Source organism: Centropristis striata, chromosome 11 (genome assembly GCF_030273125.1).
Source record: "Centropristis striata isolate RG_2023a ecotype Rhode Island chromosome 11, C.striata_1.0, whole genome shotgun sequence".
NCBI lineage: Eukaryota > Metazoa > Chordata > Actinopteri > Perciformes > Serranidae > Centropristis > Centropristis striata.
The window spans coordinates 38,264,002-38,281,254 of NC_081527.1; the positions used below are offsets into that span (position 1 = coordinate 38,264,002).

The following is a 17,253-nucleotide window of genomic DNA, read 5'->3' on the forward strand; positions in this document are numbered from 1 at the left end:
ATTTAGAATATATAAAACAATATGAGTGGGTCCATTCTGCATAACAAGCATATATTATATATTTTACTTTTGATGCTTTAAGTAAAGTTTAATGCCTCTACTTTTACTTAAAACGTTTTTATTGCAGGTAAGTCATTCTGCAGACAGGTGTCAGTACTTTTTAAATAATGGATCTGAAGTATTTTTCCACCACTGACTGGAGTAGAAGTGGCATAAAATGGAAATATTCAAGAAAAGAACAAGCCAGTTAAGTGTTTTATTGTCTGAAGAGAGAATACAATCTGCTCTGTTGTATTTGAAAACAGAATTTGGACAATTATTTGACAAATTTTTAACATATTTAGTTTGTTACAAAACGGATGAAATGAGTGGTTCCTCTGTCAGATACACGATCTCTGGCTGCCGGTCTGCGGTCACGTGAGGAGCGCTGAGGACGAACTCCTATTGGTGTATATGTGCTTACATCATCATTGCCGGTCGGTGTTATTGTTTACATCTGTTTGCATTTTTATGGGCCAGATGTGCTTCATGTTTCTATCCATCAGCTGGAGGTAAACAGGAGCGGGTCGGTGTATTCCGCCTGGAGGTGGATGAACTTTACGCACTGCTGCCGCTGTGCGTAAAGTAAGAAGAAGAAGAAGAAGAAGAGCTCTCTGACTCATTTCAGAGTCATTTTCTTAGTTTTTTCCCCTGAAAGGACACTACAACACATTGCACTGTGTTTATTTTTAACAGTAAGGTTTCGAAATGTAATGTGAGGGCGTAAACGTGGCGCTGAAAGCCTTTTTACTCCTCCGCTGCTCTGGTTGTGTTTCGGTTTTTCTCTCCTGCGACGCTCCTCCCGGCTTTGACTCAGCTCTCCATGTCACCTGATTAAGAGGAAACAGACACAGATATGGCATGGAGTTTACATTTCTCTTCTACTTTCAACACGCTGAACGGACAGACCTGATGATCAGTAACACAGTAACATGTGAGGGGGGAAACGGGAACCGAAATCTGCTCTCTGGTCATTCAACCGTGTCAACCTCTCCACAAGTCTTATTTTAACTAGCTCCTTTATTGAATGTATATATATTTTTTAGCCTCGCAGCTGGTGAAGGCGCGCGTTGAGATTATTTTTTCAGTGTTTTTTCTTGAAACGAGGAGGATGTCGGACACGGAGAGGTCCCTGCCGGCCCTCCGGAGGCTCAGCTACGCGCTGGGACACTTTCTCAACGACCTGTGTGCCTCCATGTGGTTCACTTACCTGCTGGTCTTCTACCACTCAGTCCTGGGGTTCGCTAACACCTATGCAGGTAATCTGTCCGTCAGTCTACACAGGTATACACCTGTTGTATATATATATATGTATATATATATATATATGGGCCTGTGGACAGAGCATGTGACTCTACACAATTACAGTGTAATACACCTTTTTGTAGCTTATCATTTATCTTGTTTTATAAATTGCAACAGGGGAATGCATGTTAAACTAAATGGTGACACATTTGTGTATTTATGAATGTCTATTGCAGTCTTATAAACCCTAGATATTTTTTTTTCCTCAACCATGACTCAGTGCTTTTAGACAGCTGCCTTGATTTCCATCATTCTTTTCTCAGTTTCTGATTGAAACATTGCTCTCAATCTGTTTTTGGAACCTCTGTCTCTATTCAACCTTGAGTCAGCACTTTCAGACATTTTTTTGAAAAACTGTCTAAAAGTGCAGAGTCATGGTTTAGTAGAGTTACCAAATCATGATTCTGCACTTTTAGACAGTTTTTGGGACATTTTCTCTATTCAACCTTGACTCAGTGATTTCCATAATTCATTAATTCTCTGTTTCTGATTGGAGCATTGCTCTCAAGCTTTTTTTTTTTTTTTTTTACCTCTGTCTCTACTCAACCATGACTCAGCACTTTTCCTACTACCTTAATTTTATCATACCCCTTTAAGCCACCATTGCACTGTAGTGTCGGCTTTTCAGTCTACTAAAAATATTCCACATTTTGCATACGTTATTGGTTTTAATCAATACGTCAATGACATTCATATTCATTCCACCTAATCCCCATTTTCCAACTACCCCTGCTACTTCAAATTGTTGTTTCTTCTACTTCAACTTCTTCTGACACATTTAAACCAGCCCTGCAGGGTAGCGTCAGCTTTCAATTAACTTAACCCTTAATAGGACACTCATTGAAATACTTGCAAATTCCAAACTCCAACCCTAGAGAATATTGGAGGATATTACATACTGCCGGAATTTGTAAAAAAAAAACATACGAAAATAATATTTTGAGAAAAAAGTTTACCAGATTAAAGTGGCAAATCTACGAGAAAAAAATGCGTAGATTTATTAGATTTAAAGTGGTGAATCTGGGAGAAAAAAGTTGCTTTTTTCCCACTTTTTTCGTAAATCTGCAACTTTTTTTACGCAATTTGCCACCTTAAATCTCTTAAATCTGCAACTTTTTTTCTTATAGAGTTGCCACTTTATTTAATTTGCAACTTTTTTCTCAAAATATTACCTGAAGTTACCAAATATAGTTCTTTGCCTGATAAATGGTTAAACACATTTCATGTTTTTTTTATACACTATTGGTATTATTAAACTTTTCATTAATTCATATTAATTCCATCTACTCTCACTTTTCACACTATTCCCACTTCCACGTCTTCTGACACATTCTGGCAGCGTCGGCCATTCAGCAATCACTGCAAATCTTTCAAAAATGTAATTCTCTAGTTTATATGGATATTTATACTTAATTAATACAGTTAATGTCTAACTATGCATGTATGTTGTCACTGATTATTAACGTGTATTACTGTGGTGCAGGTGTGTTGCTGCTGGTCGGCCAGATAGCTGACGGCCTCTGCACTCCTCTGATTGGCTACGAGTCCGACCGAACCCCAGGCTGTGGTAACTACGGCAAGAGGAAGACTTGGCATTTAGTTGGTAAGTCAGATACAGACAGACAGACAGACAGACAGACAGACAGACAGACAGACAGACACTCCCTCACTTTCTTTTACACAGTACCCTTTAATACAGGTAGGAAGGTAAAAAGACAACATGTTTTTCCCCCATGTATTCCCTGCTGTTGTTTAATTATGGCAGTTTTTGTCTAGACTATTGAAACATTGATATAATTATATTTTTGCAAAAATAGTAGTACTCAGTGAATTGTCTACATAGTGCCAGTATCCTGCAGCTTTGTGGGTGATCAAAGGTTCATTTGGAAGAACCCAGGCCTAGATCTGTACATCAGCTTTTAAAGGAAGTCTCCTATAGATAGTCATCAACTTCTGCTGTTTGGACTATGCTCTCAGTCCACACTTAGCCTATAGTTCATTGATCTAGTTCTTGTCAGAACAAGTTTTACAAGACTCTGTAATGACAGAGGGACCCTGAGGTTATACCATTCACAGGAAAGACTCCATGTGACAGAGAAGCATGACATCAGCGTGTGCAGCCGATAAACTATCTATAGTCAGAAAAATCACATTTTTATTGTTCTGAGGCCAAAAAGTCATAAAAGACGCCCTCTTTTCATGTTTTAAGATATATCAAAATGTTCTGCTTTGAGTATAAACTCAATAATAATAATATTAATAATAATAAAGTGTGGTGCCCTTTCAAAACATGCCTGTTTGGAGTGGGTTTTAAAACAACTTTGCACTTGATCCTGATCATTACACCTGCAATTACTGTATATAGTTGTGTCACACACCCAAGCTTCGATTAATCACTTTCATATGTATGGACATCATTGACGAGTTCACTTGAGTGAATAAGAAAGAGAATAATATATTCATTGTAACATTTCAGGTGCTAGACCTTGATCAGGCAAAATCTCCTACGCAACTGTTTATGAATAAATGTGCCTGTTTTCCAGTCAAACGAGTCTTTGTTTGTGACTTTTTGGGACCTCTGTCTCAACATACTACTATTGCGCTTTGTCACAAGTTCTCCTCAACCATGACTCAGCACTTTATGACAGCTGCTGCTAGTAGGTACTGCTACTGCTCTGACCATTAACTCGTGCACAAATAATAAACATATACATATATAATGTGTGTGTGTGTGTGTGTGTGTGTGCAGGTACGCTGAGCGTGGTGCTGTCCTTCGCCTTCATCTTCAACCAGTGTCTGGGCTGTGGTCCCAACACCCCCCAGTGGGCCAGTCTCACCTACTTCGTCCCGTTCATCATCATCTTCCAGTTCGGCTGGGCCGCCACCCAGATCTCCCACCTGTCACTCATCCCGGAGCTCGTCACCTGCGAGCACGCTAAAGTCGAACTCACTGCATACAGGTACTGTTATTACATACAGTTTATTGTTTATTGTTTATTGTTTATTGGATCCCCATTAGTTGTCACCATGGTGACAACTATTCTTCCTGGGGTCCCTAAAAACCAAGACACATAACAGTAACATTCACATGCATCATGCATACACAGTACAAGCACCTACACATACATACTCACACATATACACAGACACATTCAGAGATCAGTTCATTAAGAGCTGTCTTTGTACAAGTTTAAACACAAACAAAAAATACAAAATAAGGCATTCTGCAGCTTTACAGATATCAGTCAACTGAATTTAACCTAATTTCTTTACTCAAAACAGCTTTTTTCAATTCCCTTCTAAATCCTGATTTCTTACACTTAAGAATGAAGCGGTACGGAAGTCCATTCCAGTATACAATAGCTCTGTACAATACAGTTCTTTTCAGTGCATTTGTCCAGGTCTAGGTAGTCTGAAACGACAGCTTAAGTATAGACGGTGTACCCAACATTCAGCATAGGTATCTACAGATCAACCTGTTTTTGGGACCTCTGTCTGGACTCAACCATGACTCAGCACTTTTAGACATTTTTTTTTAGGACCCCTGTCTCTATTCAACAATGACTCAGCAATTTTAGAGAGTATTGGGACATGTCTTTACTCAACCATGACTCAGCACTTTTAGTTTTTGGGACCTCTGTCTCAACTGTTGTGTTTTATCACCAGTTCTATTCTACCGTGATTCAGCACTTTAAGCCACCATTGCAGTCTAGTGTCAGTTTATCAATTAACTAAAAAACATTCCACATTGTGCAGACATTATTGGTTTTATTCAATTCGTCAATGACATTCATATTAATTCCATCCGATCCCCATTTTCCGACTACTAAATTTTAACCCTAACCCGACCCAAGACTCAGCATGGATATCTACAGACCCTGAATACCAGTTTTTCCCTTTTCTTGTTAAATAGAACTCTTTTGACACTTTTTCATGCAATAATTACTCATTTATGCTTTCAGTCAAACCATCATCTGATTGGTGAATTACATTGCTCTTATGCAGCTTTTAGGACCTGTGTGTCTACATACTACTATTGTGTTTTATCACAAGTTCTCCTCAACCACGACTCAGCACTTTTAGATAGCTCCTGCTAGTAGTCTTGGTTAGTATTGCTCTGAACTTTAACTGGTGTGCACGTATAATAAACATACATATATAATTTCTGTGTGTGTGTGTGTGTGTGTGTGTGTGTGTGTGTGCAGGTATGCATTCACAGTTATAGCCAACATCACAGTGTATGCAGTGGCTTACCTGCTGTTCCACGTCCAGGCCGGAGAGGACGAGGACGTGCTTGGACCAGCAGATATTCCTGTATTCAGGGTGAGGAGAAGGCGAACTGACAGCGCTTTAATTGGCGTAATAAATTTACACTTTGTCACTCTTCTGCAAGTTTTCTGCTCTGAGGCTCCTTTTACACGAGGATGGTCTGAACAGAAGACCTAAAGTGGCGTCTCGTCTTCACTTTTTATTCCTCGTTTAGACGAGCGTTTTCAGGAGGAAATCTGCTGCATACGGTGATCTAAAGTGTGTGAAATGTGATTGTATGCAGCCAGGCGGCATCACTTAAAGCCATAAGAGCATCTTTGGGCATGCAGAAGTTTTCACGCCACACATTTTCATCAGCTACTCCTTCCACAAAGTTCTCCACCATCACTAGATCTCCCAGGTCTCGTTCACAGCCGTCTCCAGATCCTTCTCTGTTCACTAATACTATCTGTACATATCCTGGACATTTGGTGGAAAGACTCCTGTAAGTTTATTAGAGCTGCCAGAGCAGCTTGAAGGTCCCACCATGGAAATAATCCCACGTTTCTTTATTTCCTGTCCTGGAGCATGTATGTGACGTAAACACATACGTGACGTGAGCAGATCAGATCAGAGTTTTGTGTCTTGTCAGTGTAGACGACACGCTACGGAGGGGAGGATTACACTTTTACACTTTGGAGGGTGGTTTCAGATTTTTGCGTCTTTAAGCCCCAAAAACGCCGTCACCGTCTAAACGAAAGGCACTTCACATAAAATATTTTGTCGTTTTTACCCGCGAGCGTCCTGGTGTAAACGGGGCCTGAGACTTGACTTGTTAAATGGCACTTTTCTCTCTAGGAGAACAATTTGCATCAAATGCTAATATTTGTCACGTGTTGTTCTTTGTTCCTTCTTTTATTTTCACTGTACAAGAGACTGTAGTCTGTTTTATAAAACCCAGAAGTCTGAGTCTGTTCTTTCACTTCCCCTGAACTGTGTGTATGCAGAGGAACAGCTTACCAGTTTAATAAGAAGAAGCTTTGTCTTCTTCCATGTTGTGTTTGATGACAGAATCTGGCGTTGATTGTTCTGGGCATCGGCAGCCTCTTCTCCCTCTTCTTCCACCTGGGAATCAAAGAGAGGAGGCCAGGAGGAGCAGGGGAGGCTGGGGAGGAGGAGGAGGAGGGGGAGAGGAGGCCTCTGATTCCTAAGACCTCCTTGTCTCCTCTGCTGTGGAAATGTTGGCTGAAGCAGCCTTCCTTCTACCAGGTCTAAAGATTATTTCATTCACCTTTATTTTACCAGGCAGGTCATTAAGAACAAATTCTTATTTACAATGGCGGCCTGACAAGCGACAAGGGCCACTTGGCATACACTCACACACTTTAACCCTTTAAAGCCCAATGTTCCATATTTGATACACTAGTTTTTGAGACCTCGACATCATCAGTGTGATATTTTTTCCCTGAAAAACCTGATGTATGCAATCAGATAAATACAGTAATCCACCAGGAATCAGTAATTAATGCACCAGGAATCAGTAATTAATGCACCAGAGGGCCTTCACAATAGGAGCATTTAGTGGACTGATGTAATGTAAAATTAATTAATATTTCATAACCTAATTTATAGTAAAACTGTGTTGAAAATGTGTGTATCAAATTTGATACAGCAGGTTTTAATGACAACTTATTTGAAAATTTGTCAAGTGTCATTTTTTTGCATATCATACATTATGCATTAAATAAAGTACCATAAAGTATTTTTTTCATTTAGGTAAACTGACATAATTAGGTATATTTAGAGTAAAATTGAGATATCTCTCGAACAATTCTGGCGCGTATTTTTAGACGGCAAAAAAATTGAGCATTGCAGATGTGTTGAAGATTAACAAACTGAGCAATAAATTACACAAAAATACCAGATGTAGCAAAAATAATAATGTGTTGGATAAATGTGTTGGAAAAATGGAAAATGTTAAAAGTTAAGTCAAAGTTGAAATTAGCCAAAAATATTAGGTTTTATATGTTTTTGATGGTTCAAGAAACACAAACTGTGAACAACAAATTGCACCAAAAGACCTGGTGTATCAAATATGATACAAATTAGAATTCATATATGAAAATTGAAATTTGAGATCCAGTTTAAACAAATAGAATTTTCTGGCAATTATTCCTGGTTCAGGCTCTATATGGTCAGATTGCCTCAGCTGGTTGCTGTTGTGTTGTTGACCTGAGTTGCCACATGTTGCCATATGTGTGTGACTTCCTGCAGCAGGTTGACTGACAGCGTTGTGTTGCTGTGTTTCTCTCTGCAGGTGGCCTTACTCTACATGTCCACCAGGTTAATAGTCAACCTGTCTCAGACTTACATCTCCATGTACCTCATCAACACGCTGGGGCTGCCCAAGGTATATTATTATTATATTATATTCCATTCACAGCTACATGCATTAGTGTTTCGCCACTGATCATCATGTCATTTTTTCCGTTTCTCCTTTCAACAGCTGTACATTGCAACAATCCCATTAGTGATGTACCTGAGTGGCTTCCTGTCCTCTTTTATCATGAAGCCTGTCACTAAACTCATCGGGAAATCTGTAAGTAAACCTCCAGATCTCTTAACTGGAACCCAAAATTTTGACTTTTTTTGACACAATAAGTTGTTTCCCAATGAAAACAAAAGGGCTATTTTTAATCTGATTATCAGACTACTTTATCTTTTAATCCAAAATGACTGTGAATTACTGCAATAATCAGAAATGGTCTAGTTAATAAGTGATCATGTTAGGTTGCTTTATATATATATATGTGTGTGTGTGTGTGTGTGTGTGTGTGTGTGTGAGTGGGGTTGCAGAAGATTTATTTATTTTTATTTTCAATTGACTTTTTGGTAACGCTTTATAATAAGGTCCTTAATAACCATTAATTAACAAGTAATAAGGCATTGTTCTCGCTTTAGATCCGCTAGTTGCAAAAAGCATAGTTAACTTATAGTTAACTTATAATAGATGAGCAATAAAGTATATTTTAATATCAATAAGCAAACAAAATAAGATTAATAAAGGCATGGCAAAGACATAATGGGTGGGTCATGGGTGTTTGTAATGCCATTATTAACACTTATATAAGCTTATAAACACACAATAATGTTAATAAGCATCTTGTAAGGACTTACAAGGGCCTTATTACTTGTTGATTAATGGTTATTACAAGGACCTTAATATAAAGCGTTACCGACTTTTTTATTGAAAGAAATTTTACAGTCAACAACAGAGCAGTGTGATGTGAAAATGAGGAATTTCATTCTTCCATTTTTCTTTTTATCCCTCCCACAATCCCATCCCACCCGAAAAAGAACAATTCTCAATTTAAATCCAAACATTTGAACCGGCCCTGAGGGTTAAATACTTAAAGGCTGCAAATCAATGGGTCTCAGGGTTAACAGCAGCTGTCTGACTGATAAAAACCTGAAAACATCATATGAGTCAATGTCAATGACAGTTCACTTTTTTTGTTTTTTACATAGGCCTGTCACAATAACACATTTTTTAGGACGATATATTTTCCCAGAAACTGTCACGATAAACTACAGTATCGTTGTATCGATGTTGTTTTAGTTTTATAACGATATTAGAGCATAATAAGCACATCCTTTAACATAGCAATTCATTTTAAATCTCAAGAATATTGAACATTGGAACTGAAATGTGGAAAAGAAATATTAAAATATCCTAGATAAAAAAACCATTAATAAATAAACTAGAATCAAAACAAATAAAATAGACTCTCAGGCTCTGTTAATGAAAAATGGCAATGAGATAATCATTATGTTTTATATTATTTTATTATTAAAATAACATATAAACAGCTGGAATGGCTGCTTGGGAAATACAGGTTTTTTTGGCAATTCATACTGCCTGACAAACATTTGCAGCATTACGTTAAACACAAAAAAGCACAAAAAGTCAATATATTGATTCATTAAGAAAAAAATCATGTCCATTTTTATATATCAAAGGATAAGTGGATATAGTGATTATCATGACAGGCCTAGTTTTACACTTCCAGCCCGAGTTATGACTGTTCTAGAAGATGATAATAGCTCAATCCACATTGATTATGGATCAGGATCCATAATACTGGATACCTGTTCCAGTATAAAGCAGCCTGACAGCTGACTGACTGCTTCTCTGTTGTTTCACTGCAACATTTCCTCCTTGGATTAACTAAACACTCTGAGTGACTTAGTGAAGAGGAAATGCTGCTGCTGAATGCTGAGTAAACAACTCTGAGTGGTGGAATGAAGTTCTGCCAGTTAATGTTGACTTTCACTAGAGCTGGATCTGAACCAGCAGCTCACCTGTAATAACCTGTAATAACCTGTAATAACCTGTAATAACCTTTGTGTCTCCAGCTCACCTGTAATAACCTGTAATAACCTGTAATAACCTGTGTGTCTCCAGCTCACCTACTTCGTGGGCCTGCTGCTGATCATGGCCTTCTCCTTCTGGGTGCTGGTGGACATCAGGATGGGTCAGCAGGTGTACGGGGCGGCGGTGCTGCTGGGGGCGGGGTCAGCCACCATCCTGGTCATCTCGCTGTCCATGACCGCCGAGCTCATCGCCGACCAGACGGTAAGACTCCTGTAAGGTGTCGTGTGTCCTTTTACATCGTCCTCTGTCTTTATCTTGTTGTAGAAAGTCTTTAAAGAAAAACAACTGACGACCAGGTAGATTCCAATAGCAGCCTTGTGCGGGATCCCGCTGCCTCAAAAAAGCCCAGAACATTATGAAGGACACACACCATCCCGGTCACTCACTGTTTGAACTGTTGCCCTCAGGCAGAAGGTACAGATCACTCAACACAAGGACTAACAGACTCAAACACAGCTTTTATCCAACTGCAAGAACCACCCTCAATACTGGAAAAAAACGATAATATTGCACTGCATTCACATTGATGGCTCAACACATTTGAGATATGTTCTGTACTGTTGTTGTCTCGACTGTGTGTTCATGCTGTTTGTTTGTTGTTGTTTTTTCCTGTGCGACTATGCATGTATGTCTGGGTGTGTTTATGTGTTTGTCTAAACTGGGTATTTTGAATTGTACATATTTTTTTTTCTTTTTATATTTATATTTTTAGAGACTCTTAAATGTGACAATGACAAATAAAGACCTATTCTATTTATTTAGCAAGTATCAAAAACAGATGATAGACAAATCCAAAAGTCAGAACAACACTGAGCGAGACAACACTCTTTTTTATCTTGCAGGTTCGTGTGTTAATGTTTCTAGGTAACTAAGGTTTTAATGTCCTGTTTTTTCCTGTTATGTCCTGCTTTTGATATCAGAACACACTTGGGATTTCTTGAATCAGAGCTGTTCTGATCTTATTCAAGCAGAAGTTTCCTGTAAAGAGACTGTGACTGTTGGTCAGATTTGTTTGATTTATGTTTGATGCATATTTAAACTGCTATATGTCAGATATTTAAATACATCTTGAAATTAATTCCAAGACAATCTCTGTCTGTCCGTTTCTCTCTGCAGCAAAGTGGAGCATTTGTCTATGGAGCCATGAGTTTCACTGATAAGGTGGCTAATGGAGTGGCTGTGATGATCATTCAGTCTGTGCATCCTTGCCAGTTAGTACACACACACACACACACACACACACACACACACGTCACACACATTATATATGTATATGTTTATTATTTGTGCACCAGTTAATGGTCAGAGCAGCAGCAGTAGCTACTAGCAGCAGCTGCCCTAAAGTGCTGAGTCATGGTTGAGGAGAACTTGTGATAAAGCGCAATAGTAGTATGTTGAGACAGAGGTCCCAAAAACTACTGCTCTAACAGGTTGTGTGTTCTCTGTCAGCACGGCGACCTGCTGTCCAGCCTGCGTCTGGTTCTACCACTACATCATGGTCATCGTGACGGGAGGCGTGGCGGCCGTGGCAGCTCTGACGCTCTGCTCCATCCTCATCTGGCCAATCAAGATCAGACCACGTGAGTTATATCTGATTCATTATTAGAAGGCTGAAGCCAAGATAGCAACTGTAGCTTTCCTCTTTCCCACAGACAGTTGGTGTTCTCAGAGAAGTTAGATGTGACTATAATCATGTTTAAGCTTTGTAGCTCATAGATACCCACCTGTAAGAATATCACACACACACACACACACACACACACACATACACACACTGTGTATCACAATCATCTAACGAGACTTGAAGCTGTTGGCCTGTCCATGTCGTTGGTAACTGGCCAATAGAACTCGGTTGTTTCTAAGTCCAACTTCTGTAGAAGATGAAATGTGAATTATTACAGAGATCAGGGCTCAAAATTTAGATTTTTTTTTCGCCCACATCTTCCACCCTTAATTGAGACCAGTCTTTTTTCTCCGGTTGTGTTTAATCTTGGGCTTCCAACCAACGAACCTTAGGACCTTTACATGAGTTTGATCACTGGATCAATATATAGTGTAGCATGTACAGTATAACTGCCTCAGCCTCTCACATCAATGCTGCTTAGTTCTGCTTCACAGCTTTACTACTTTCCTTTCTTTTTCTTTGTGTGTGTGTGTGTGTGTGTGTGTGTGTGTGTGTGTGTGTGTGTGTGTCTAGGTGGTCAACCATCCGTGTGTGAAGATACACCCAGAGTCAACTAACACTTTCCCTGCAACACTCCAGCCTACAACAGGAAAACTCTGGAACATTTCCAGCGGTGCAAGAAGGTGTTTCACTTTCGTTTCTTTTTAAAGATTTATTTTAGTTTTTCAGGGAAAAGCAGCAGGGGAACTGGCCCGACTAGCTGCTGCTGCTCCACTGGAGCACTATGAGGCACGTTTAGCACTTCTGATAAACTGAAAAGGGAGATTATTTTATTTTAACCTTAACTGACAGTTCTAGACATGTTAACCCTTCATTTTCCAAAATAACCATTTTTATCACAGCCTGGTGATTAAAAACACATCTTAATGTAAGTTAATTTCATGAGGTGAAGTGATAATTCAACAGGTAATAGTGATCCTGACTCCAGCACTTCACTAAAGTATTCAGCCCTCATTAGAGCCATATATTCAAGTTATTTGATTTCCACGTTTAAATTTCAACCCAAGGCTGCACAAATGAAATAACAGGGAAGAAAATCAACTGTTTGTGTACTTTCTTTCACTACGGGACTTTTTTTAAATTTAGCATTGTTTTTATAGCTTCTATCATAGCTACAGTCTGTATAGAATTGTACAGAATGTTGAGCAAAAGGCGGAGGTCATTTTATGTCACTGCATGTCTGCAGTGTTGGACCACAGAGGGTACGAGAGGAAAGACTGCTGACAGATCAGCAGAAACCTCACCTCCCTGTTCAAGAGGATCACTGGGATCACTGGGATCACTGGGACAGGGAACTGATGTCCCGGTGCTTCACTAACGGACATTAGAACCAAAAATGGGATGACGAAGGGAACCAGACTCAGTATGTGGTGTGTTCAAATGGATCAAACTCAAAAAACACCAAAGAAGAAGCAGGGACCATTGAAAGAATCCAACGTGGAGGACTTGGAGGACTCTTCTCTTCCTCTCCAGCTGCTGGAAGTGCTGTGAATACTAATTAAAATGATTAATCAACACAGCTAACAGAAACATTCAGCATGATGAAAAACAAGTTTGCAAACATTAGTCGACGAGGGCTTAAAATTTTGCAAAATCTGTAAAAATTTTGTACTATCAATGCTTCTGTGTTGCCAGATTTTGTTGCTGAGACACAGAAAGCTCTAAAAAAAAAAGTATTTTTTCTGCTCATTTGCCATTTCAGAGTCTGACTGTTCAGACATCTACATTCCATAAGTCATTCCTGAGATTTTAAGTTCAAAGCTCTATTAAAGGGTCATTACACTAAACTTTCCTCCACAGAATGATTCAATCAAAAATTCACTACGTTAACTGTCAATGAACACAAGAAAACTATCTCTGAGAGTTCCTGATGAGGAGTCCCGGCCTTGTTGCAACGCACAAATGGCACTTAAACTTAAAAAGGAAGTTACAAAAACTTCACTTGAATGTTACTGCAGCAGCAAAAAAAAAACAATCTGTAAGTTCTGCTTTTCTCAGCTGATGGAGTGATTTAACTTCATGTACAGGATTAAAAAGCTTCTATAGTGTTTGAGTGTTTCTTCTGCTGCTGGGATTCTTTTAAAGCTGAACTGGAACCAGCAGCTACTGGGATGACTGGTGTTTATGGATCATTTAGAAAAAAAACATTCTTATATGTTGTTTTTCTCAAACTCATTTTGATAATTGTCTTTGTACATTGTTTTGCCTCATTATAATCACAGAAAAAATGGAATATGGATTTAAAGGATATTTTTTATAATCAACAGAAACATGAATTATTACGGTGTTTGATATAAAAATGAATTTAAAGGGATCAAAACTATCCTGTGTGTATTATAGTGTTTGTGTTTGAATAAGGGAATTAAACTGGTGAACTATCAGAGCAGGTACTGATGAAAAACATGTGTTCACTTCCAGTTTCTTGTTTTTTTAACCAATGTGCCAAAGCTCTCTGTGATCGTTTCTGTTTTTACTTCCTTGTGTCTGTTCCAGAGACTTCTATCATTCTATGTGTTGCTGTTGTTTTATCTAAAGACACTCATTAAATTCGCAAGGTGCAACTAGAAACGTGTCTGTGTTTGAGATGAATTCTGAATTATTAGTCATTTACTCAGATTCAGATTAAAGTGAAGCATGATGGTTACATGGTGAGCAGACAGTCCCTCTGGTGGTGAGAGTCAGTTATTATTTGTTATTTATTTAACACAGTTTATGTGCTTATGATGTATGACGAAGGGGCAGATAAGAGCCAAATTAGAGCCTAAAATTGTGAATAACAACGTGAGTTTCATTTACATTATATTAGGATAAGATTAGATTAGACTTGAGAAAACAAGGGTGGTCTAATAATGATTCCATGACCGGATATATAGACAGAATGAAGAATATAAACATAAAGACATACACTACTGGTCAAAAGTTTTAGAACACACCAACTTTTCCAGAATTTAATTGAAAATGATGCAGTTTAATGTCTCAGTGTACTCTGAAATTAATGCACATTTGCAACATTTAAAATTCTTTATTGAGCATGATAGTGTTTTGAAAGTAAAAAAAGATTCAAAATCACATTTTATGTTGGACTAAAGGACTGAAAAAAGACACAAAATGACCAAAAAAAGACACAAAATGACTAAAAAAAGACACCAAAAGACACAAAATGACAAAAAAAAGACACAAAATGACTAAAAAAAGACACAAAATGACAAAAAAGATACCAAAAGGCACAAAATGACAAAAAAGACACAAAATAACCAAAAAAAGACACCAAAAGACACAAAATGACAAAAAAAGACACAAAATGACCAAAAAAAGACACAAAATGACTAAAAAAAGACACAAAATGACAAAAAAAGACACAAAATGACTGACAAAGACATGAAAAGAATTAATAAATGGACAAAATAGCCCAAGACTCCATAGAGTTAAGTTGTTAACCCATTTCTTGTTCCCTGAAAAAGGCCTACTTGTATAATTGTGAAATGTACATTATTTTCCAGTTTTGGTTAAGCTTACCTTTTTTTATTTACCTCTGGCAGTTCACCACTTACCTTTGGACCCTTTCAAGCTGTTCATTTGACTTGAACTGCTTGAATTTCAATAAAAAACTGGAAAAATTGGGGTGTTCTAAAACTTTTGACCGGTAGTGTACATTTCTGCTATTTGGCATTCATTATTAATATATTTTTTTTGTGTTAGTTTGTTTTCCTAAAAGAACTTTGCATTTTCCAGATATTGCACTTTGGAGAAAATATATTTTAGCATGTTAAATAGATTAAATAGGTTGTTGCATGTAGTCGTAAGCCGTGATCTTTTATTGACACAGTGTCTTTCTTGTTAAATTTGTGGTAATATTTAACTGACATTATATAACAGAAACACCTGTAAAATGCAACAACCTTTAGTTCAACAACTATAAGCTTTATCTTAGGATTCATTGAGAGTGTTACAGTAGTTAAGGTGTCATGTTATTGTATCTTTTCATAGCGTTGTGTCCAAATCTGTCTTTAGGATAAGAGACATGTTTCAGTCTTTGGCTTGGCCTTTGAGTTGAAGCTTTCTAAAGATACAGAAGTTGATTTAGAACCACCTATAGACATTATTTAGTCTAGAGAAAGCAATAAATATAAGACAAAAATGTTTGAAAGGTAGTGTAGAATGCTTGAGGTTGGGCAATATATTCTCCAATTCATATTTTAAATACACAATTTTCAGGCTCCAGATACATTTGATTGACTGTTGTGATATTTGGCTCTTGTGTGCTTGAATAAAATAATAAATCAGATAAACAAAATAGAAGAATGAAGATGTGTCCCTGTGTGGACAGCTGAGAGGAAACCAGGTAGTACAGGAACAGGATTATAAAAAATAAAAGATTTACACTATAAAATATCAATTTACTCATCATGGAGAGGAAACAACAGTTGTAAATGTTTTCTGTGGCTCTGAAGGTGTTTGTCAAATGAAAGAGATACCTTCCTACCACACTGCTTTTTTTTGTTGAACAATTTGAGATTTATAAAAATAACATTATTATTATTATTATTATTACCATTATTATTAGATAGATAGATAGATAGATAGATAGATAGATAGATCGATAGATAGATAGATAGATAGATAGATAGATAGATAGATAGATAGATAGATAGATAGATAGATAGATAGATAGATAGATAGATAGATAGATAGATAAAAACAACAATAGAAAAAAACAGAATGAACAAGGAGACTTAAGAAGTTAAAAAAAGAAGATCAGTTGGTAGGATGATGAAGGTAATTATAATTATACTGATGATATGATGCAACAATGCTATAGTGACTAGACGGTATATAATTGTAATAATAGTACAGTATATAGTATGTAATATGTAATATGTAATAAATATTAACAATATAAAATAAAATAATTATAAATAATTATAAATAAAATAATATGATATATGATCTATAAATATATAATAATAGTAATCATAATAATAATAATAATAAATAATTATTATTATAATAACCTATTTTATTGAAGGGACAGTATCATAATGGTCCGGACTCCGGATATATTTTCGTTCCTTCTGATGTCTTATTTTGAAGGGCAAACGTATAGTTTAGGCATAACTCTCGGTTACATTATTTCTACTATAATAATATTGTTGTAATTATGATTAAATAGAATTAAATAGGGATTATTAAGCATCAATATCAGCCATATTATTTTCTGTATGCTATGCTGAGTGTGTCTGTGTCCCCCAGCCCACCGTCAGCCCGGGTGGCCCGCCGTGATCGTATAGTGGTTAGTACTCTGCGTTGTGGCCGCAGCAACCCCGGTTCGAATCCGGGTCACGGCAGCCGGATCGGCTCTTTATGTGGATTCTGGATCAGCAGGACGAGTCTTAACTGGGTTTACTCTGAAGGGCCAGTTTAGTTTTCTAAGCACCATAAAGCATACATTAAAGCAGTTATAGTCTCTGGAGGCGCTGATGACGTCATCAACGAGCTAACTGGACAACCTTCCGACCACACTTAACTGCTTTCTTTTGTGTGA

The 17,253-nt window shown here is 37.5% G+C and overlaps 1 protein-coding gene and 1 non-coding gene across 2 annotated transcripts; both read left to right on the top strand.

Annotated features, from left to right (window-relative positions):
- The first annotated feature begins 382 nt into the window (after positions 1-382).
- LOC131980106 (major facilitator superfamily domain-containing protein 12-like) lies at positions 383-14,279 on the top strand. The gene is made up of 11 exons (XM_059344277.1): positions 383-1,298; positions 2,828-2,947; positions 4,094-4,304; positions 5,550-5,667; positions 6,664-6,861; positions 7,910-8,002; positions 8,099-8,191; positions 10,058-10,228; positions 11,144-11,238; positions 11,477-11,607; positions 12,225-14,279. Exons 1-11 carry the CDS (start codon positions 1,067-1,069, stop codon positions 12,266-12,268), a joined length of 1,506 nt encoding a protein of 501 aa, XP_059200260.1. The 5' UTR covers positions 383-1,066; the 3' UTR covers positions 12,269-14,279.
- Positions 14,280-16,984: 2,705 nt separating this feature from the next.
- trnah-gug (transfer RNA histidin (anticodon GUG)) lies at positions 16,985-17,056 on the top strand. The gene has a single exon. It is a non-coding gene; the product is annotated as a tRNA-His (tRNA).
- The last annotated feature ends 197 nt before the right edge of the window (positions 17,057-17,253 follow it).

Excerpts from the sequence above, each read along its gene's own strand:
- LOC131980106 (XM_059344277.1), top strand. The coding sequence starts at position 1,067 with ATGTATATATATTTTTTAGCCTCGCAGCTGGTGAAGGCGCGCGTTGAG. Across the intron at positions 1,299-2,827 it reads GTTCGCTAACACCTATGCAG|GTGTGTTGCTGCTGGTCGGC; the intron begins GTAATCTGTCCG and ends ACTGTGGTGCAG. Across the intron at positions 11,608-12,224 it reads GCCAATCAAGATCAGACCAC|GTGGTCAACCATCCGTGTGT; the intron begins GTGAGTTATATC and ends GTGTGTGTCTAG.